Genomic DNA, 24512 nt, shown 5'->3' on the forward strand with positions numbered 1-24512 from the left:
AGAGAAAATCTGCACTGCTGTGAAACCCCATTTTAAAGCTAAATGAGCATATTACCTTCACATCAACGACTGCGGTATAACCTCAATACGACAGACCTCTATAGAGAAAAGTGTTTTGATCTGTTGTAAAAGGAGTATGTAAAATTCAAGAACTGTTACAACAGACTTTTATGGAAACACTGAATGTGTATGTTATAACTGAAAGGAATTACAAGTCGTATACAAATTTATACTCAATAAAGCATAAAACATAGGTTTTTGTTTGAAAGTCACTGTTTCTGTAGCCCCTTTTTTTGTGATTCCAAAATATCTTCACTTAAAACTATGTAAAAGTGCTATAAATAGGTATTTGCATATGCCGCGGTGTTGAAAATCATCGGGGAAGTCGCAGAAAAAAGAAAAAGCTTCAAGCTTTGCAACGACACAACTACCCACTTCCATTTCGGGCTCGTCGTAAATGTATTTCGTAAAAAGCATTCCGTGTCCAAAAGAAATGTTTGAAATTCCTTTCGAGGCCTCCGATTGGCTGTTTCTGCTGTATTGCTCTAGTGTGCCTTGCTCATCTGTTGCTCGTTCCAGATACGCCTTCGGCAGAGCGTCGTGTGCTTCTTGTGCGTCACGAGGTCGTCGCTTTCTAAAATTGCGCTACTTGTGACGTTTTCACACTCGTTATGTGTTCACGGGTCGACGACAATTTCGGCTACAATTATGCCTTAGTTAAGGCAGCGGCAAGCAGATGTTCAGTCATCAGATAATATTCACGCGCTGCACTCGTTGATAACATCACACATGCGCGTCGCGAACCAAGTGACTCGGCGAGAAGGTTCTGCTTATCAACACTTCGGATCTTGAGACAAAGACCACTGCTGGACAAATCTTTGTACTCCTGATTGAGCATTTCGTATTTTGAAACATTGAATGCCGCAGCCAAGCACATCGCAGCTGCGCTTTCTGCTCCAAATCTTAGGTAGGCTTAACTCGGCCCTGAACTTGGTGGGCAAGGGCATCATGCTATTGGATATGCAAAAGCGAGGGCGTAATGTGGTTCGTCGCAAGCAATGAATTACATTGGCCGCTGGCTCCTTGGAACTGCGAATAGGCATCTTGGGCATAGGTCGTGGGCGCCGGCCAATCTCGCCATGCACCGACCTCTCAAAACAGTGGTGGCAGTGGCCAACAATTTCACACATCAGAGTCCCAACATGCAAAACCAAGCACACTGCGTGTCTGTTTTTCGTTGGCGTAGCTCCGCGTAACTATAATCATTAATAGATCGGAAATCGGAGGCCATCGTTCTTGAATCGATATGTCGACATCCGTGGTGCTGTTTCCGTCCCGAATCATGCCAAGCTACGTTTGAAGTCAGTAGTTATAGAAATTACGATGTCGGTGGTTGAAAAGTCTGCTGCAAAAAAGTCCTGACCACCTTGACCTTATATTTTGGTCAATTATATCTGAATGTGGGTTGTACCTGTAGTGAACGAAGCGCAATCAATGGAGCAAATAGAGAGGTCGGCATAATGCCGCGAGTGAGTATGTAGTATTCAAATGTCAGTTGTAAGCAGGTCTGTCGTAACGAGGATATACTGTAATCATTTCTAAATTTAACATCTTTGTTATACCGGCTTATATGCTTCAAGTATAGCAAATTTCACAACGCAGCATATTTTACACGTTACCCTTTTCTTTCTTCCAAAAGTCAAATCCTGCTTCTACACAAAGTTTCTTCCACTTCTTTTGAACCAAAAAGAATGACATTTGCTGATGCCTTGTCTCAATTTAAACAATATTGTGCTGGTTTAAAGGGTCACGACAAATATTTTTCTATATTGTAATGTGCTATATGTATATAGATATATATATATATATATACATATATGTAGCATAGACCGCTTATAACGTAAGTCGCGGGAGTCGTGAATATCCACCCTATGAGTTGTTCTGCACAGTTAAACCTGGATATAACGAAATCGATAGAATCCCAGAAAAATTAGCTATAAAGGGGATTTCGTTATATGCAGGTTCAGTATGAAAGTTCGGAAAATAAATGTGCGAATGAAACAAAAGGGGGACTGAAGGCACGGCTAACCCAAAACACTTACTTTACAGTAAAAAAAAACTGCGTTATTATTGTGATTCATTATATGGACACTCTTAGTGGGTTTTTGCTGTTGTTGCCATGTTTCTTAACAAGTCGAGATTGATTACATGCCACCGCGCGTAGTAACTTTCACGAGCGGGTAAATGCGCAAGAGCGCTCACAGAGGACAGATGAGTCGGCCCATTCCTATCGCCTGGAAAGTGCATAAGATAACATTTCCCATGTGTTAAAACTGCCGTCGAATGTTCAAAGTAAACCACATGTCTTGAACAAGCGTGAAACAATGCGGGGAGGAGGGGGGGTGGGATCGCTCAAGCAGCAATAATGAACTTGTATTTTAAGGGTGGTCGCGATCACTGGCGCGCTTGCTATCTCGGCGAGTATCAGTGCGGTTTCTACGCAAAGGGATGGTATGAAAAAAGCACTTCACCCTGAAGCGGCCATTTTAGCTCGCACCAGCGTTTTGTAGGAGTTACGAGGTATCAGATCCAAAAGAGTTGGCTGCCAGCCTTGCTTCTTATAACATTATAGTTATTTTTTTGCTATCGCGTTCATTGCATTGCATTCAACGCGCCCTCGTGTTGCCAGAACTAATCGACTAATCGCGAAAGCTACCAGCTTGCGAACTCGCAACCTGACGAAAGACGAAAGCGCGTGATGAGTCGACCTGCGTAGATCCGTCGTCACCGTGGTCTTAGCGAGTTTCCATCAACCCCTCGGTGGTAACGACATGGTTTTCCGAAATTAAGTAAAGTCACAATTTCGCCGCAAGGGTAAAGCAATCACAACTTGGAATGTAACGCTGAGAACTAATGGTAAGCAAATCCGAGCATGCAGTGCGCTGCTCAAGCACAAATGATACGCGAAAACAACATACACAGGACAAGAGCGAACAATGTTTACTGCTCGACATCTATACCCGGCGACAACTTTCTGTGGCAGCACGGCCAAGGCTACGTGGGCGGAGCCTATGCACACGTGCTACTGCGCCAAGTAGTCCGACCGCTTCGACGGGTGTTTCGGTTTCGATTTCACCAGCGCATACTTTATCCTTTGTGTGTCCGGCGTTGACCCAGGTTTCGTCAAGGTAGTATATGGCTCTGGAAGAATAAACAACAAAAATGAAGCATGTAATCTGCAGCGAAGCGCGGCGAATGCAGTGAAACTCGGCTCGTGTCACAATTATTATAAATTGCTCGCGTTTCGGCTCGCGTTTGCTCGCGTTTCGCTGCAGGTTTCGCTGCTCGTGTTTCGCTGCGTTTGCTCACGTTTCGCTGCTTTTTCTTACTTGCACGTAAACGTTGTACGCCACCTTCTTGGCCTGTACGGACAGCTTTTGATTTGACAACGCCTGGTACAGCTGCGCAGCTGGTGGACTCGCGGCACGCGGCGGTGTTTCCTCCGTAAGCGACGTTGACGAGCTGTAACCGGCGGACGCCATCTTTGACAGTGAGGAATGCGGTGAGGTAAAAAGGCGACGGAAGCCGAAAACCCCCCAAAAAACCTGAGAGAGCGTGAAACGAAATTTTTTCTACTGCGCAACGTTTTTATTCACTAATTAAAAAATAAATCCGCGAAAAATGTAAGTGACGAATGGTAATATCTTAGTTACCCAGAACAGTATACAAACATTTTCGTTGAGGGACTACATGCTGTGGCGCAGTAAGACAAGCGTGCTTCGGCTCCGTAGCCTTGGCTGTGCTGCCACAGAAAGTTGTCGCCGGGTATAACGTGCTGTTTAAACAAAAACGATGCACGAAACGTAATCACGGGTACAGATATTAGTGCGAACTAACAAATACCTCAGTTGTTACTTTGCTGTGTTCGAAAAGCGCACTGTTTTTGCAAACGGCACCTGTCTATCGAGCAAAGTGAGCTTTGTGCGCCTTGCAACTAAATGCATTCGTTCCGGCCAAGTTCGGAGGTGCCCGATTCTCCCCGACAAAAGATAAGCGCAGCGTACAAGCATCAATCCCCCTCCACTTCGCCGGGCAAAATACGCGTGGGTAATTAGTGCGGGCCGGTGCATCATGACAAGCTGAGCGCCGAGCGCAGGCTACATATAGATTTTTATACATATACAGTGAATGACGGCTGCGGCGCCGGTAAAAAACCAGCTGAGACTGTCGATATAATTCTCATGTCGCAATAAAAGAAAAAGCATAGCTGAACGTTGTCGGGGACCATGCCATGCGCGCATGCACGGCGTACCGCGGAAAACTATTCGGTTAATTTTACTATTTTTTTATTTTGATTTACAGTGGGGGAGGGGGGGAGGCACACCTGCACGTACGTGCGCCCGCGGCGATTAGAGTGGCGGGTGGCGGCAACGTTGACTCATGGTGTGCAAGCCGCCTGCCCACATCGCGCTCAACGCGCGCAATAATGAGCACTCGCTCTCGCCTGGTGCGGCGTTCGTCGGCGGCGAGGCAGCCGCGGAATATTCATGCTAGTACCAAAATGACAAAACGCGGAACATAATTCCTAGATTGTCCGTGGGGAAAATTCGTTAAATCAAGGTTGTTTCTCGCTGTTACTTTGTTACATAGAGGTCGCAAATACATGTGTTTCTATGGAGCAACGGTGGAAAATAGAAAAACTTTGTTATATAAAGGAATTCGTTATATGAAGGTTTGTTATAAGCAGGTTTAACTGTATAACCAAAATAACCTTTTTCAAGGGCCACACTTGCTCAAAACGTGTTGAACATGCAGCTTCGCATGTCCGAAAATCGAAACGTGCGATGCGTGCTTGGTAACATTTAAAAATCTTAATGTTAAAAGAATTCAATGCCGGAAGACACGCGTTGCCAACGAAATGAACGCGAAAGGGTGGAGGAGTTTAACAAATGAAAGCACCATCGTGGAAATTCGCAGACTACTAGACCACCTTTATTATGCGCATTACATAAAAACTATGTCGAATCACGTCCAGAATTGCATGCATTGAAAGATGCCATCCATTTGATTTCATGGGCGCACAAACGATTTAAGACATCGTAATCGAATCGCGAACCACTAATATTTGAGTGCTACACGTGCCGCCCTCGTTTTCATTAACGATATGTATCCCTTCCCGTCAAGTGTGGCCACCGCAAAGAGTTTCGTTGATTCGGTACCAAACTGTACCTCAGATTCACGCTATCGCTATCGATCGAAGCGCAACCAACGCCGATTAGGCCTAGCTTGCCGTTTGGTATGTTGTCGCGTTAATTGTGTCCAAAACATGAAGGTTCGGCGTAAAAAAACTTTGCACTAGCTGTGAACCAAGAACGGCATGCATGATACGAAGTTTGTGTTCGGGGCCGGAAGATCAGCAATGACGACAACTCGCCAAGCTTAGGTACGAAAGCGCACTAGCAGCAAAAGTGAAAGCTCGCGTCATAAAACCGTAAAAGGTTTTCAATTTGCGGACGAGGAAGCAAAAGCGATATTTGTTGTTAGCTCGATAACGACGATGTCTTTCCCGACAGGAAACCGTTAAGCGCATGCAGTCAATAAGGACGGGATCGCACGTGCCACGTTGAGCGGCGGCGGCCGAAGCTACGCTACCGACGTAGTACGCTGTAGCCGCGTCGGCGCCGGTGCAAAGGCCTATTAGTCACCAAGGCAACCGTCCTCTTCCCTTACTCGTCGAGCCCGTGCAATGTCCCACGGTCTTCTTTTCTTTTTCTTCCCTCTGCCCTTTGTTCGTTCACTCCGTGTCCCCTCCTTCTCCGTAACAGCCTCGTTGTTCGCTCCCCAGCGGCGCACCCAGCGGGCCTCCTTTCAGAAGCACACTCGCTACCGCATTTGTCACCAACAATTTCCGGCAACCGCATCATTACCGGTCTTCCATCTTTGGGGACTGCACAATAAGCGGTATGGGTATACATGGGGTTCTATGGGCAGGTAAGTGGAAGTATAAAAAGACCACATTGTAAGCAGTTCTGCACTATAAGCGGTTACGTTATAAGTGGTCTACACTGTATTGAATTGGATTTGAAATTGTTCGGCCAAATCACTATTCACTTTGTATTCACTTTGAAGCCAAAATTTACAATTCACACGTGCCTCTCTGCTTCGGAGGTGTTTGCTGACCTTGTGTCTTGTGGTGTTTTATTTTGCTTTTCAGGGCACGTTGCTCTCAAGAAGCTGAATGTGACAAACCCAACACCTGCACAGCTGCAGGCTTTCAAGAACGAGGTCTCCGTCTTACGGTGAGAGTTTATTGAGATTGCCCTGCCCACTGGACCACCCAGTTGATGAGGAACAGGCTTTGATCCCAAAGCATGTTGATCGCATAAAGTGGAGATGAGACTTCTGTTGGTTAAAAAAACTCAAATGTGGCAATCACCTGATAGAAAAAAATCTTTCTCTCTCTGAAAATATATTGTACCTGGGCACTCACGGTTTTAAAAATAATTTTTTGTTCTTTTTTTTTTTCTACACGTTGGCAGAACTTGCACATGTACCCCTGCGTAATCTCTGCCTTTTCCTCAAAACAGCATTTTTTATGTTAGTGTACCCTTTTGGTAGTGTGCGTTAATTAGTGGCATTTGTATAGGTATCTGGAACCAGAATAGGCCCTGAGTAGGAAGTGGGATAGGTGCCGATAAGTAGCTCAGGTGCAAAAACATAACTCCAGTTTTTATTGTATGCTCATAATTTCAGTTCCGCTTCCGTAAAGCTGCCTTTGTTCAAAATGTCATTGCTCAGGAAATTGTAGATGTCGACAAAAAAAGTGCAGTAGACTCTCGTTTAACGAAACCTGAAGGGACCGAGAAAATGTTTTCCATTTAACAGAAGTTCTGTTTACTAAGAGGTGAGGTGGGTCGCAGCATTCAAGTTCGAAACCAATCACACAGTTGTTCCACTTAAGCAGCAGTTTTGCTTAACAAATTTCCATTTCCTGAGAGTCCACTGTACATATGTAGGGAAACTGCAAAGAAGTGCCGTATTTACTCGCGTAACAAACCCACTCGCATAATGAACCCACCCTCCAACTTGGTTCTTGAAAAAGCAAAGAAGAAAAAATTTTTTCATGTATCTATTCATTTTCTTTTGGTATGATAACCAGTGCCATTGACTATCGAAACAACGGTATGTCAAGCCATTATATCACGAAATAATGATGCAGTAAAAGTCAAAGCATAGTTTAACAACCATGCTAAAAAGTTGTAAGCAGCGCAAGCTCGGAGGACATCAATCAAAATTTAGAAGTTGCATCTTTTGGTGCAGAGTGTCATCTGTCGAATGCAGGAGAAACCTCTTTGCTTATAGTCATCATCATCATCATCATCAGCCTGACTACGTCCACTGCAGGACAAAGGCCTCTCCCATGTTCCGCCAGTTAACCTGGTCCTGTGCTTGCTGCTGCCAATTTATACCCGCAAACTTCTTAATCTCATCTGCCCACCTAACCTTCTGTCTCCCCCTAACCCGCTTCCCTTCTCTGGGAATCCAGTCAGTTACCCTTAATGACCAGCGGTTATCCTGTCTACGCGCTACATGCCCTGCCCATGTCCATTTCTTCTTCTTGATTTCAGCTATGATATCCTTAACCCCCGTTTGTTCCCTAATCCACTCTGCTCTCTTCTTGTCTCTTAAGGTTACACCTACCATTTTTCTTTCCATTGCTCGCTGCGTCGTCCTCAATTTAAGCTGAACCCTCTTTGTAAGTCTCCAGGTTTCTGCTCCGTAGCTAAGTACCGGCAAGATACAGCTGTTATATACCTTCCTCTTGAGGGATAGTGGCAAACTACCTGTCATAATTTGAGAGTGCTTGCCAAATGTGCTCCACCCCATTCTTATTCTTCTAGTTACTTCAATCTCGTGGTTCGGCTCTGCGGTTATTACCTGCCCTAAGTAGACATAGTCTTTTACAACTTCAAGTGCACTATTACCTATCTCGAAGCGCTGCTCTTTTCCGAGGTTGTTGTACATTACTTTCGTTTTCTGCAGATTAATTTTAAGACCCACCTTTCTGCTCTCCTTGTCTAACTCCGTAATCATCAGTTGCAATTCGTCCCCTGAGTTACTCAGCAATGCAATGTCATCGGCAAAGCGCAGGTTACTAAGGTATTCTCCATTGACTCTTATCCCTAACTGTTCCCATTCTAGGCTTCTGAAAACCTCCTGTAAGCACGCGGCAAATAGCATTGGGGAAATTGTGTCCCCCCTGCCTTACACCCTTCTTGATTGGTATTCTGTTGCTTTCTTTATGAAGCACTATGGTAGCAGTTGATCCCCTGTAGATTTCTTCCAGAATGTTTATATATACTTCATCTACGCCCTGATTCCGCAGTGTTTGCATGACGGCTGATATTTCTACTGAATCAAACGCTTTCTCGTAATCTATGAAGGCTATGTATAGGGGTTGGTTATACTCTGAGCATTTCTCTATTACCTGATTGATAGTATGAATGTGGTCAATTGTTGAGTAGCCTGTTCGAAATCCTGCTTGTTCCTTTGGTTGATTGAATTCTAATGTTTTCTTTACTCTGTTAGCAATTACCTTTGTAAATAGCTTGTATACTACAGAGAGCAAGCTGATCGGCCTGTAATTCTTCAAGTCCTTGTCATCTCCTTTCTTATGTATTAAGATGATGTTAGCGTTCTTCCAAGACTCTGGTACTCTTCCCGTCAGGAGACACCTCGTAAACAGGGTGGCTAGTTTTCTTTGCTTATAGTAGCGCCACACAAGCACAGCGGCAAAAAAAAAAAAAGAAAAGTAATGCGCATGTCCTTCGAGACGGCGAGCGCGCGGCGCAAGGGCGGCGTAGAAACACGCTCTTGTCATCTCGGAGGCCTTGCAAAGCGCAACCGCACCAACGGCACGTCGTGCACCTGCAACGTTTGTGTGTGGCGTATTCGTTGTCAGGTTTTTCGTTGTGAACTTGGTTGGGGGACACCTGCTATGCAGGGCACATTTGGCTGGTATGCTTTGGCTGGTATGCTCTGGCTGGTCGAGCTACACGGCTGGTTTTAAAACCAGCCGTGTAGCTCGACCAACTTGAAACTTGGTCGAGTATGCGCTGGAGCATGGGAACCGATCGCCTGGACGACACTTCGGCGTCGATCCGTGGGCGTGCATTACGGGTGAAAGCAAGAAGAGCTTCGAGCTACAAAAACGATTTGCCACGCTTATTGCGGACCAAGGCAAGCAATACTGTCATGCAAAATTTTCGCTGTTATAACGCCCGTGAATTTTTTCTCCCGCGTAGTGAACCCTCCCTCCAAATTGGCGTCAACTTTACTGAAAAAAAGGTGGGTTCATCAAGGGAGTAAATGTGGTATCAATAAGCAAAACTAAACAAATTTTTATACTGATTTTTAGTTTCGATATAACCTGTATTTACTGTTAAAATACCTGGCAAATTTTATATCTATAGCTTTTGTTACCACATGAACTGGTATTTCACATTATCGGAAAGTAGAAACGACTGACACTAGAGGACAAAGTGCCAACTTCCGACTCGGTTGGAAGTTAGCGCTCTGTCTTTTTGTGTCCTTCTTCTCATTCATTTTTTTTTTCTCACTTTAATGCGATGTACCAATTTGCCCTATCTTCAACACTTGAGGTTTCTTACCACTGCTGTACAGCCACAGGTTAAAAGCTCGCTTTCAAAGTCTCACCCCACTTTATGTTCACAGCTGACATGTGGCTTTCTTTCTCTTTTTTTCTCACACAGTAATTGTGTTTTCTTACTAACGTTTGTCTCTCTCTTCAAAGCAGGTTCTCATTCAGTATCAAGACTATCAAGGTCCCCAAAAAAAACTTGAAAGTCAAGTGCCGACAGCAATGTCAAATTTTTAGTTTTGATGATATGCAACTGAGGTTGTTGCTAACATTTATAGCTAGTATTTTGGTTAACATCATAGAAAGAGTGTTTAGCAGTTATGCCTGCGAGGTATTGATGAGCATGCAAAATACATTTGCAGTAGCAGCATCAGAAACTGTGGCATTAATAATGATAAAGGCAATGCAGTGCCAGAAATGAGGCTTGTGCAAATATTTGAATGAATATTAGAGCATTCAAATTCGTTTCGATTCGATATTAAGTTATATAAAATTTTGAAGTATTCGTAATAAACGAATAGGTACAGTATATTAGTCCGCATGTAATTCAATTCAATTTTATTTCACCTCAAGGATGAGGGCAGGCTCGACAGAAAAGTGGCGCTTGCCACTTGAGGATAACCCAAGCCTCCCTAATACATGGCAAGCAACGAAGATATGATTCGTGGGTGAAAAAAAAAAAGCGTGAAAAAAAAAAAAGAGAGCGCAGTAGTAGCAGACCACAATCTCCTGTAAAGGTGGTTTCACTGCAGTGAAGGGGCGCCAAGCCGCAAAAAAACTTAAGAGAAGCCTGCACTGCCGCACACATCGGTTTCTAATTTTTGTTTTTTTAGGTTCGAAAGCTTGTTATAAACCCTTATATGCACTTAGTAAATTTTAACTTGTAAAGTATTTCACTAGTTACCTATACCATTTTAACGAGAGCCAAATCCTGCTACTATTCAAAGTTGTTTCCGCTTGTTCTGAACCAAAAGAAGGGAATTTGCACAGGCCTTGCTTCAATTTTAAAAAATATTGTGTAGGTTAGTTGGGCCATGACAAGTATGCCCATTTGTCTTTATTTCGTATTGGAATCGAAATTATTCGTCCAAAATTTCTATTTGCTTCAAACCTGAAATTAATTATTCGCACAAGCCTACCGGGAATGTGTGCCATATTCGAAGTGTTTTCTTTGATTTGCTGTTGGTGATGGACTGTTTTAAGCTCTTATGCAGCCTGGCCTATTTATCCATGCTTTTTTCTTTACTTCTCGAAGGCGTCTGACTGCGTTGTGCACTGTCGCCTTATATTTCACGGCTTTAAGCTCTTAAATTAGACTGTCTCACTTTACCATGACTGCAAAACTTTCTTTCAAATCATCACCCATCCACAATTGCAAATAACCTCTTGTCCTCTTTAACTGAAGTATCCTCTGGTATACCACAAGGAAGCGTCCTCGGTCCTTTGCTTTTTATTATCTTCATTGACGATTTAACGCATAACGTGTGCTCTACTATATCAATATCTGTAAATGGCCACATTGTCTATTACACTAAAGAAAATACAGATGACCATCTGGCTCTTCAGCATGGCTTAGAGCAAATTAGTAAGTGGTGCCGAATGACCTTGAACACGTCAAAATGCAAAGTAATCTCGATTTTTGGAAGACTGCACCTTCACTGTATTCATACAATATCAATAAAGACACTCTTGCAATCGCTACACAATATAAGTATCTAGGCATTATATTCACTTCAAATCTTTCTTGGTCCGAACACATCACCTTTATATGGAGCTAGAGCCTCCCAATCTATGGGTTACTTTCAACGAAATTAAAGAAATTCTCCTTCGAATGGTAGCGAAATAGCCTGCCTATTGAGAGTTAGCCCTCAACACGAGTACGCCTTACCTGTTTGGTCTACTCAACAGAAATACCTGAACGGTGTATTGAAAAAAGCTCAAAACAGGGCAAGCCGCTTCATTTCTAATGATTGGAGCCATCAGTCTAGTGCCGCTTAAATCAGTATTAGCTTCATTGCAATCTTTGAATACTTGCTGTAACATTGCATTGCTGGCATTGTTTTACTAATTCATTCATTCATATCAAACACTAGCATGCTTGAAACGGCCCTCCACAGGCTTCATAATAATTTTAGCTAAGCGTGCATTTACGAATTAGCAAGTGCATTTGACTGCTCAGTGCTACAACGGGCACTCCGACATTCCCTGCCAGATGGCATCGCATGTCTGCGATGCCATCTGTGGCATTAAGTGACACAGAAACACTGTGGCATTAAGTGACAGATTAACCAGTCTTCTGGCCAAAAAAAGCGTAAAGATATCTGCCATTATAGCAGTGCCTTTTGTTTTGAAATTTTTCTTTTTGTGGCACTGTAGTATCACTTCTTTTTCTTCTTTTTTTGTTCTTATTTTTCTTGGTGAATCTTAATACAGTAGACTCCCTTTAAACAAAACTCTCTTAAATTAAATTGCTGCATAATTAAATGGAACAACTGTCACTAATATGCTTGGTTTCCTACTTGGATATTGTACCCCTGTTTATTAGGCTTGTGCAAATATTCGAATGGTTCGAATATTGAGTATTCAAATTCGCTTCGATTCGAATTTAAATTATCGAATATTATCGAAGTATTCGCAATGTTTGAATAGGTGTATATTAATCCACATGTTACCGCCTGTAGTTGTGGTTTCACTGCAATGTAGGAGTGATAAGCTGTGAAAGCACCTACTCAAGAAAAATTCGCTTTGTCGCGAAGCCCCCCTTTAAATTTAAAGGGGCTTTGCAACACCTATTGAACGTAGTCAGAAAACACTGCCGATTGGTAGTCGAGGCTACCGGGAACACGCGAGGCAAGTATTATAGCGCAGCATGCGGTTTGTAATTCACAATAAATTTTCAAAGCTAAAAATTGGTTTCTTCCCTCGGCAAGTGACACTACAAGCTCAAAAATCATTTGCCTCAGCCATTGGCTAATTTGAGCATGATGCGCTTGTCATTACCTGGGCCGTTGCGGGAGGCCGCGACTTGTCCACGAGTACGCGCGCGATCACATTGAAAAGCCACGTATTGAAAGAAGAAAAAAAAAAGTGCTCAAGGTTACGAGGTGCGTGCGATGTATTTTCTTTCGCCATGACATTCCTCTCTGCTTGACTTCCAGCTTTTTCGTCGGGACGAGAACGTGCGACAAATTTTGGAACTCCGCTCGTAGTGGACTAATTCTAGAAACTTTGCGGCGGTAAATTTGTGACACAATAAGCATGTTTACTGGCTCCATGGCTACTTGAAAAAGTGTTACAGGGCCCCTTTAAAGAAACATGTTACAGTCAAATCAGTTCGTCATTTTATTAAGCTTGTTATAATGGCTTATATGCTCCAAGTGTAATAAACTCTGAAACGTTGAGTACCTGACAAGTTATCACTTGCATCCTACCGAAAGTACTACTGAACATTGTTTCGACTTCCCTTGAACGAAAAAAAAAAAAATGGCATTTGCATAGAGCCCCTGTTTCAATTCAAAAGGAGTATTGTGCAGGTTAGTTAGGTCGTGATAAATATTTCTTTTTTTTTAATATATGTCATAGATACGATTCGAATTCGATCCAACATTATTTGATTAAAATCACTATTCGCTTCGAACCTAAAGTTCACTATTCGCATAAGCCTACTGTTTATCTCTCAGTAAGTGAAACTCCTCTTAAAGGAAACACATTTTCCTGGTCCCTTTAGGTTTCATTTAAAAGGAGTCAACTGTACTGTATAACATTTCAATTTTGCTCGACTGCATTACTTCATAGATAATACCTTCTGTCTATATTTCCCTATTACATGTTTTATCTTTGCTAGTGTCGTAATTATTTTTTGTTGCCAGTACAGCCATAACTAATTAATTACATCATATTGCTCTGCTCCTTGTGTCATTTGGTTAATGAATGCTGTTTACACATATTGTATTCAGAGAAACGGTGAAGGTCACTTTTGGTACTGCCTCTATTACACAATGCCTTAACAGAGACGTGTAAGCTATTTTTAAATAAATAAATAAATATCATGTGGCGTGATCACACTTACTGTGAAGTAATTAATACAGGCCACAACAAGACTAGCAATGCTCAAAGTTGGCTTAAAATGAATGAAGAAATTTAAAAATGATATAGCGAACAGAAATAACTGAGAAGTATTGCTATAATTAAACTTAATACTACTAAATATTCTCAAAAATGTGGCACTGACTCTAGCGTAGCGCAAGACAAGGTACCATCGCTGGGCGAGCAGAGTACCTGCGCCATCACTGTGCTGCTGCCACAACGGAAAACAAGTTGATTGAACTCGCTGCAGACAACACATACCTCAACTGTTGTAACAAGGAGCTAGTTGATAAAGCACAGCAATAAGTGGAGCATGTGTTGCACACAGAGTTAGCGAATCTGCCCCACTGGTGCCGGGGAAACCCTAACCCCTCACCTGAAACGCTGGCGTCCTTGGTGCTGCGGCAAACAGAGCAGTGGCAACTCGACAAATGGGGATTGCTGCTCACTTCCTCAGGTTTCTCAGTCGTAAAGCTGCCACACAATTCTTGTATTGGGTGACGAGAACAAGTGATGAAAAACCAGATGGAGACTAGAAAAAACTGGAAAATACAGAATGGTGGTAAGGTAGCAACCATCCAGGCTAGGGCTGCCAACACAGCCAAGTATGAAATTACAATGGTTAAAAATGAACTTAAACAGCTAGCATGTAGGACAAGCTGCTAGGCATTACCTTACGTCGTGAACAATTTCGCATGTAAAAAATATGCTCTTTGTAGCTATTTTCTTGCAAATCAGCACAGTTTTGACCGTTGCCCGGTGGTTGCAGAAAAACGAGGCACGTGAGCATCATCCTCTTCATGGGCTGTGTGTCCAAGCCGCAGCTGACCATTGTGACCCAGTGGTGCGAGGGGTCCAGCCTGTACAAGCATCTGCACGTGCTCGAGTCAAAATTCGAGATGCTGCAGGTCATCGACATTGCCAGACAGACTGCACAGGGCATGGAGTGAGTTTTACATTGTAATCTTGTGGCTTAGCTGACCTTCTGAGTTTGCCAATGACTGTTGGTTACTGTGTCGACTTTTTTAATGTTTTGCGAGTCAATTTTGAATTGTGAATTTCGAGAAGGCTCTCTTGATGAAGATATCTTAATGCATCTTCAATTAGCTTCCTGATAAAGCAGCACATAAAGGACGACATAAAGGGCACAATAACATGTACCGTATTTACTCGCATAACAGGCGCACTTTTTTTTTGTCAGAAATCCGGCTCGAAGTTATGGGTGCACCAATTATGCAGGGTAAGATGTTTAAAAAATTTTTCGACTAGGTTCTCACGCTTCGAATCTGCACATTTATCAAGTAAAAGGTCACTTTATCATTTACTAATTAATTCAGTGTAAAACAAACATACCTATATATCTTTTAATGAACAAGCGAGAGCCATCAACTGCACACACACACACAATTAAAATTTATTTACACATAAGTCGTAGATGTTCCTCCTTTTCTCTATTCGGAGTCTGAGTCAGAAAGCACACATTCATCCTCGCGGAGCGGGGATTCTTTTCCAGTGTCCGAATAATCCACACCTCATACTATGTCATCCTCACTCGCATCTAGTGCGTTTGAGATACCCGTCTTCTTGAAGCTTTTCCAGACGACTTCGTCGGAGGTCGCCTGCTACTCCTCCACGATCCAAGCGCGCAGCATTTGCACAGGTGGCCTCTTAATCTTACCACCTGGAGTCAGCTGATATTTTCGTGCAGCCATTGAGGTGGTGTACAGCCTTCGAACATTGTCCTTGAAAGGCTTATTCAAGGACACGTCCAAAGGCTGCAGTATAGATGTGAGGCCGCCCGGAATCACTGCCAGATCTGTGCGCAGCTCCTTTAGCTGATCTCTGGGAAATAATTTAAGCTCCAACAAAAAAAAAAGTCACAGCATATCCATGGAGTGAATGATGATGAGTGGGGCGAAGTGTCCGTCAGCCTGTCCATGCTTCCGTCCATTCGTTCATTCTTGTTTCCGTCCGTCCGTGCGACCATCAGTGCGTCAATCCATGCGTCTGTCCATGAGTCTGTCTGTCGGTCCGTCTGCGCGACCATCTGCTCCTCCGTCTGCTAGTCTGTCTGTCCATACGTCTGTGGGTCCATCTAGTGAACACTCTTAGTACTGCTTTCTCGCAACCACTGTGGCATATACCCCCTATAGAGCGAATAAGTGCCATCGGTGGCTACATGCGTGCGTGCGTACTTACATACATACATACGTACATATATACGGAGCGACAGACCCACGCCATAAAAAGCTTTGCCCCTAAAAAATTTGTGGAGAAACCCGATGTTTCGGAACAGACTTAGTTCCTTCCTCGGGGTAAACTGGGACTACGTAGCAGCGGCGTCTTCAAAGCACTCACGGGTCTGCAATTACGCGGGCCTCTTCTTTCTTCCTCTCCGTGTCATTGGAGCATATGTTCTTGGCTCTCTGAAGTAGCATGGTCACAACTGAGGCCTTGTGGCAGGCGGGATGAGATGAATCGTACTGAAGGTAGCGGCCGGTGTGCATTGGCTTCCTGTGCTAATTTCAGAAAAAACGGATACCCAAAATCCTTATTTGAGCCGCCACCCGCCACGCAGAGCAACAGAAGATGCGGAAACCTCAATCAGCTTTAATCGGCAGTCCTCCGAAACGCATTCCGTTTCCATAAGTTTAAGGAACCAACAAGATGTTGGCGCGGATCTTCAAAAAAAGAAAGGGTTCGCATCGTGCATGTGCCTTCGTGTACGCTGGACCGCCTCCTCCCCCGCCTGAAAGACCGGCCCACAGTAGACAGGACCCCAGGTGTCGTTTACAAGATCCCGTGCACCGAGTGCACTTTTTCGTATACTGGCGAGACAAATACCTATAAGAACGTCTAAAGCAACACGTCCATGACGTGCGGAGGCTCTACAAAGAGCGCAGCACAGTTGCTGAGCACGCTGAGACATTGGACGACCGTATAAATTTTGAAGCAACGACCATCCTCGAAAGCGAGGCGAACTGGAGGAGAAGGTTACTACTCGAGTCATGGCATATACAGCGAACGGCCCAAGCATCAAACGCTCTCTCGGAACCCTTCTCCGCAGTGTATGAACACGGACTGGCCTGCACGGCAAAACGAGAGAAAGAAAGAAAGAGAAGGGGAGTCATTAACCGCCCTGTGAGTGCTTTGAAGACGCCGCTGCTACGTAGTCAGAGTTTCCCCTGAGAAAGGAACTAAGTCGGTTCCGAAACGTTGGGTTTCTTCACAAACTTATTGATTGGAATTTAAATCATTTCCCATTTTTCACACCTAGCCAGACAGGCATCTGTCGAATGTTTACATTTTAGCTCATCTCATGGGCTGTCTACGAGGTGCCCACGAAAACTGTCCAGGACAAGCATGGACGGCAACAACAGATCACCCGGCCGCCAACCCCAGACTGTTTTTACCCAATCCACCATGAGTTCCGCGCTAATCCAGCCTTTTTCATGGACTATGACGTAGATGACTTGAGGGAAATTTGCCTTTGGGAGCGTCTTACGTTTAAAAATAACGTAAGGCGGTAGCTTGCGCCCATCCGCTGTCACCGCCAGCATTACGGTGCATCGTTGTTTTGTCAGCGCCAGACGTTTTGACGAAGACGCTCCGTGCACCTTTCTTCTCCACTGTCGTGTGCCGCAGCATATCAAAGCAAAGGGGGGTCTGATCAGTGTTGCCAATGTGGGACAAAGGAAAGTCCTTCTGCTGTTGGAGCTTTATAACGAAACGGTGGAACTCCACCACTTTGTCCTCATATTCTGTGGACAAGTACTGGCACAAGGTGGTCCGCCTTCGCAGTGCCAGGCCATGGCGCCGCATGAAACGAGTTGTCTATCTGGAGGTGGCTTTGAACTTTTTTGCTTTGATGTGCTGCGCGAGTGCTATTCAGCGCGCTTCAGTATGCATAATATCCAATGGCACAGCACAGCCGTCTTGTCGTAGCTCCCGTATGTGCCGGACCAGTTGCTCTTTAACGTTTGAATACCTGTTTGTCTTGGCACCAGGGAAATCCCGTCGTGTCTTCTTCATTGCTTGAAGTTTTTCTTCTTGATTCCTCCAGTACCGAATACTGGTTTCCCTAACACCGAAATGCCTGCTTAGAGCCCGGTTGCCGTGCTACAGCACGTACTGCACTGCCTTCAGTTTAAATTCAGCTGTGTAGCTTGTGTACTTCTCCATGGTGGAACAAAAAATGGATACACGATCACAACTTACGCACACCGCTTGCAAAATGGCGTTTCTTTTTTTTTTTTCTCTCTGATGGTGGTGATGGTGATCGAGCCCCCGGTGTTGTACACGTGACCTCTAAGGAGCACGGCGATTTGGGTGGTATCAGTAATTGATGAAACATCCTTCTTCTTTTTTTTTTTGCTCATGGATGCTTTATTTTTTTCAAGTTTTATTTTGACAAACACGTTGGTTAGGTCGTTGCACTTCGAATTTTTTTTATTTGCTCGTTGATTTGCCTTCTTTTTTTCTTCAGGGTACGGGGACCGCGTTCCAACTGTACCGCTGGGGGGTAGAATTGTTTGTAATCACAGCCAAGTTCGGAGGGCGCCTATTATGCGCGGAATTCAAAAAATCTAATTTTCTGCGACCAAACTAGGGGGGGCACTGCTATTATGCGAGTGCGCGGATTATGCGAGTAAATACAGTAAAACCACGGCGTAAGAAAAGTAATTGAGGTGTGGACACCCACGACACGTCCAGATTATGTTCGGCGCTTCTCCAGCCACCATGTCGCAGCGCCCTACACGCAACTGCAGCCGGCTTATGCACTATAGATGACGATCTGTGCATGTGGCATCTGTAAGGCCGTTGTGTAAAGGAGAACATTGTGGAGGCAACTGCAGTGTTCGTTGCACGTAGCATTTTTCAGGTGCAAAAACTCGGCTTGTGTTTCTAGCTTTGGTTACTAGCATGCACGGTGCTTTAAAAAGAATACTAGGAAAATAAAAAGAATGTGTATCTGTTTCATCGTGCTCGCTCCTTTTAAGCTCACATGGTGCAGCATGCCTTCGCTATGCAGTCAACTCCTGTTAATATGAAGTTCACAGGAACCCCCGCAGGGGCGCCTGCGCGGCGTTTGGTGTGTAGCGACACCACGGACCCGAGCTAACGGGGGAGCTTCGGCTCCCTCCCACGCCTAGCCGTGCGTGGCTTTGCCGTGCCCGGGGAAAAGGGGATCCTGGGGGTTGAGCCGACGCTGGGTGATTGGACCTTTAAGGCCCCCCAGCAGAGGCAACACACCCCTTTGGCCCCGGCTTCACGTAGACGGCACCCCTGGGCTGACCCACCCAGGGGAAATCGGCAGTCGCCTTTTCCTATCTCTCTCTCCCTACATCTTCGTCTTTTGTTCTCACTTTACATCTTTCCTGTCTTCTACTCTCTTCTGTATACTTCCAATTTTCCTGGCGGCAAGGGTTAACCCTGTGCAAATAGCCTACCTTGGTTTAGGCGCATTGGGTTATGGCAGTGTTGTACGGCTGACGTCTGCAAGCTTTCAGCACCTGTAAACTTGCAGCGTCCCCTTGTTGGGCTCCGTGGTGGGTGGCCGCCAACGCTGCTGAACAAAAATAAGACCGGCATGCAAGGCGCATTTCCTCTACTATCTGATCGTACCGGCCTAAAGCGGGTACGCACCGACGACATAAATCTCTTCAACCAGCCAATAGAAACTTTTCCCCACTTCCACGTCATTCACTGTGAAAAAACCGGAAAGCAAGCCAGGACCGTATCTCCTTTCGTAGTTGCCAGGTGTCTTACGGAAACTCTCGGGGCTGGATACAAAGTAACCAAAATGGCGAGCGGAGACCTTCTTCTAGAAATTCGGGACAAAGCACAATATGTAAAGCTAAACAGCCTCTCAACGTTTGGTGACGTACCGATCACCATAACACCACACCGATCCATGAACACCACTCGCGGAGTGGTATCTGATGCAGACTTACTTGAGCTCACCGAGACTGAACTTTTGGAAGGGTGGAAGAGCCAAAATGTCAATAATGTACAGATAATTATCATCAGAAGAGATAATAAGGAAATTCCGACGAAACACTTGATACTCACGTTTGCATCCAGTAAACTACCAGATTCCATTCAAACAGGGTACACGAAAACATCTATCAGGCCGTATATACCAAATCCTCGTCGTTGCTTCCAATGCCAGAAGTATGGCCATGGCTCTAAGACCTGTCGTGGTCGCCAGACTTGTGCACAATGTGGAGTCCTAGGCCACGTGTCCGAGAACTGCAAAGAACCGGCTCACTGTGTGAACTGCGAAGGAAACCATGCCGCATATTCACGCTCCTGCACATACTGGAAAAAAGAAAAAGAAATAATTGCATTGAAGGTGAAGGAGAACATTACGTTTAAGGAAGCACGGCGAAGAGTCGCTCCATTCTATGGACCTACATACGCTGATGCGGCGCGTCAGGGGGCACCGCCGCACCAGCCCTCGCCACCCCTTCGGCCCGCGCAGAGCGAGCCGTCGGCTGTGGCACCTGCCCCCAAGGCGGCTGTAGCCCAGGCTACACCACCTACTCTCAAACAGAGACCAGAGACTCCAGAGTCTTCGGGTCTCAAGGCCTCCCCTCACCAGGCGAGGCCCAAAATCCAAACTAACAGCCCGCACGTGCGGGCATCCAGTGCCTCCGAGGAGGCAATAGATACGTCGGCACCCTTGGTGCCGAAAGAGCGGCGTGGCTCCTTGGAGCGCGCCAAGAAAACAAAAAAGCAAATAACAGGGCCTGGTGATGGCCCTGTTAAGTGAACTCAAACTCCCCGTCTAAACAGCCACTTGTTTTTCGTACACACAGCATTATTTTACATTCACCATGAACACCCAAATTATACAATGGAACGTCAGGGGCCCTCTCAGAAACCTTGACGACATCCAAGAACTCCTACACGAACACTCACCAAAAGTGCTGTGTGTACAAGAAACACACCTTAATTCAAAACACACAAATTTTCTTCGCAAATACGTTATTTTTCGAAAGGACCGTGATGATGCCGTGACATCATCCGGAGGTGTTGCCATCATAGTGAATCAAGAAATTGCATGCACACACTTACAACTCCAAACTTCCCTTGAGGCAGTGGCTGTTCGAGCGGTTCTTTTTGATAAACTGATCACAATCTGCACGATTTACATTCCTCCTAGTTATCAGCTACAAAAACGTGATTTACACTATTTAATTGATGAACTTCTGGAACCTTATGTTCTCCTTGGAGACTTTAATGCGCATAGCAGGCTATGGGGAGACTCTCGGTATGACGCGCGAGGTCGACTGATCGAACAGTTCCTTCTCTCGTCGAGCGCGTGTCTCCTAAACCGAAAAGAACCAACCTATTATAATCTCGCCAATAACACCTACTCCTCCATAGACCTGAGCATAGTATCTCCATCTCTTGTGCCTCTACTCCAGTGGAAAGTCGTCAGTAATCCGTACGGAAGTGACCACTTCCCCGTAGTTTTGAGCACGACAGTAACTGAGTGTCCATCACGTGTTCCCAAGTGGCTCATAAACAGAGCCGACTGGGAACAGTTTTATACTATTGCTAGTCTAGGTTGGAATGACATCCGTACTTTGAACATTGATGTTGCGGTGAACTACTTCACTGCGTTTTTGATCGATGCTGCAACAAAATGCATCCCACAAACAAATGGACACCCTGGAAAACGACGTGTGCCATGGTGGAACTTTGAATGCCGAAACGCGCGCAAACAGCAGAACAGAGCTTGGAGGCTGCTTCGGAACTCGCCGACAGCCGAAAATCTTGAAACCTTCAAGAAAATAAAGTCTCGAGGCAGGAGAACGCGTCGGCAGGCCAGAAGAGAAAGCTGGCAGAAGTTTTTATCAGGGGTTAATTCATACACACAGGAGGCTAAAGTCTGGGACATGGTCCATAGGATAGCAGGAAAACAAGTACACACACTTCCACTCGTAAACACTCAGGGTGATACCTTGGAAGATCAGGCAAACTTCCTCGGTGCACACTTCGAACAGGTATCCAGCTCGTCCCACTATACTGACACTTTCCAAAAATACAGAACAAGAATAGAAAAGCAGAAACTTGAACACAAATCCACTAGATACGAGGGATATAACCAAGCTTTCAGTCTTGCTGAGCTCCGAACATCTCTGAACTCCTGCAGTACTTCTGCCCCAGGTTCTGACCGTGTGATGTATGAAATGTTAAAGAACCTACCAAACGAAACCCGAAAAACCTTACTTTGTTTGTACAATGCTATTTGGTCTTCTGGCACTATTCCTACCTCCTGGAAAGAGGCTATTGTTATTCCCATTTTGAAAGAGGGCAGGGACCCTTCTTTAGCTTCGAGTTATAGGCCTATTGCACTTACAAGCTCCTTGTGCAAAGTCTTCGAAAAAATGATAAACTGCCGACTTGTACACTTTCTTGAAACAAACAATTTGCTCGACCCATTTCAGTGCGGGTTTCGAGAGAGTAGATCCACGACAGACCACCTTGTTCGTATCGAGGCACAGATCAGAGACGCCTTCGTCCATAGACAATATTTTCTCTCCGTGTTCCTCGATATCGAAAAGGCTTATGATACAACATGGCGTTTTGGAATTCTAAGAGACCTATCCAACCTTGGCGTGCGCGGAAGAATGTTTCACATAATCAAAAGTTACCTGTCAAACCGGACATTCCGTGTCCGAGTGGGCACGGTTCATTCTCAAACATTTGTCCAGGAAACAGGCGTTCCACAAGGTGGTGTACTTAGCTGCACACTTTTTCTCATAAAAATGAATTCCTTGCGCTTGACCATCCCTCGCAATATGTTTTATTGTACATATGTGGATGACGTCCAGCTTGGCTTTAGGTCTTGCAATCTGGCAATGTGTGAGCGGCAGGTTCAGTTAGGTTTAAACAAGCTCTCAAAATGGGCAGAGGAAAACGGATTCCGACTGAACCCACAAAAAAGCACGTGTGTCCTGTTCTCCAGAAAGAGAGGCATGCACTCAGAACCCGACATTGAACTGAACGGTCAGCATCTGTCTGTTAATACGGAGCATAAATTCCTAGGATTAATCTTGGACAACAAGTTGACCTTCGTACCGCACATCAAGTATCTAAAAACAATATGTTTAAAAGCCATGAATGTTTTAAAAGTGTTGTCACGTACTAGGTGGGGTAGTGACAGGCAATGTCTCATGAACCTATATAGAAGCCTCATTCGCACCCGCTTAGATTATGGGGCTGTTGTTTATCAGTCTGCGACTCAAAGTGCTTTGAAGATGCTGGACCCCGTGCACCATTTGGGCATCCGCCTTTCTACGGGTGCTTTTCGCACCAGCCCCGTAGAAAGCCTTTATGTTGAGTCAAATGAGTGGTCTCTCCATCTGCAGAGAACTTACATGTCCTTTGTTTATTACCTTAAGGTGAAAGCAGACAAGAAGCACCCCTCATACTCTACTATTAATGATTTGTCGAGCTCAATTTTGTTTCAAAACAGGCCTTCGATGAGGCAGCCCTTCTCTATTCGCCTGAAGAGTCTAGCTGAGGAAACTGGAATCTCACTAGAACACAGTTTAATGGCTCCTGTAGCATATCCGCCACCGTGGCAATGGCAGACTATAGACTGCGATGTGTCTTTCCTAGAAGTTACAAAACATGCACCTGTTGCCCATATCCGAACATACTTTTTGGAACTTCAACACAAATACACATGTCCTGAGTTCTTCACAGATGCCTCCAAGACTAACTCCTCTGTGTCCTACGCTGCTGTAGGCCCATCCTTTTCGGATGCTGGTCCACTACATCCACGCACAAGTATCTTCACAGCGGAAGCATACGCGATACTTGTGGCAGCTAAACACATCAAACAATTACAAATACAAAAAGCAGTAATTTATACAGACTCCCTAAGTGTGGTAACGGCTCTGCACAGTCTTAAAAAACAAAAAAACCCAGTCCTTGTCTCACTTTACTCTATTTTATGCACACTTTACACACTCAAACAACATGTTGTAGTGTGCTGGGTGCCAGGGCACCGTGAGATTCAAGGCAACGTGAGGGCGGATCAGCTCGCTGCATCCGTGCATAAAAGCACTGCCCCTACACCCATATCAATCCCGGCCCTCGATCTTAAACCATCCCTCAAACGAAACCTCAGAGTATACTGGCAGAGCAAGTGGGATACACACACACACAACAAACTACACGTTATTAAGCCACACCTTGGTCATTGGCCGCCCGTATCGAAATCGCGTTATACAGAGGTGATACTAACGAGACTCAGGATAGGACACACATACACGACACATACACACCTTTTGTCCGGTGGCGATCCACCATTGTGTGACAGATGTGGTGAAGCATTGACAGTCCTTCACATTTTAATTGAGTGCAAACAATTGGACACTGTAAGAAAACAACACTTTCCATTACCCTACCGACAACATATACCTTTACACCCTGCAATGTTTGTCGGTAGGGAACCGCTTTTTAGTTATAAATCATTGTTAGCGTTTTTAAAAGAAATTCATAGCTTTCATGTCATATACCCGGGCATACCGTAGCATGACCTCTCCAGAGAGGTTTTTGCTGCGGTGGCTACACAAGAAAGCACATGCCTCACGGCCCTTGGACGCAAGGGTATGAACGAGTGAGGCACTTGTGCTAATGCCATACATATGCACCATCGTCTTTTATTATCACCAACTTTTGTCATCTATTCACATCACACACACCTTTCACCGCATGGTCATGATTTTATTACTTGTATGTT

General features: G+C 44.8%; 1 protein-coding gene across 4 annotated transcripts in view; it reads left to right on the forward strand.

Annotated features, from left to right (window-relative positions):
- Raf (serine/threonine kinase raf oncogene) overlaps nucleotides 1-24512 on the forward strand; it is a 315639-nt gene that overhangs the window by 271101 nt on the left and 20026 nt on the right. For all 4 annotated transcript variants that reach the window (XM_075896231.1, XM_037424899.2, XM_037424900.2 and 1 more), the window contains 2 exons: nucleotides 6215-6299; nucleotides 14517-14693. In XM_075896231.1, the coding sequence (XP_075752346.1) occupies nucleotides 6215-6299; nucleotides 14517-14693 (262 nt within the window). The remainder of the gene's footprint in view (nucleotides 1-6214; nucleotides 6300-14516; nucleotides 14694-24512) is intronic.

Source organism: Rhipicephalus microplus, chromosome 5, assembly GCF_043290135.1.
Source record: "Rhipicephalus microplus isolate Deutch F79 chromosome 5, USDA_Rmic, whole genome shotgun sequence".
In the NCBI taxonomy this organism is placed as follows: Eukaryota; Metazoa; Arthropoda; class Arachnida; order Ixodida; family Ixodidae; genus Rhipicephalus; species Rhipicephalus microplus.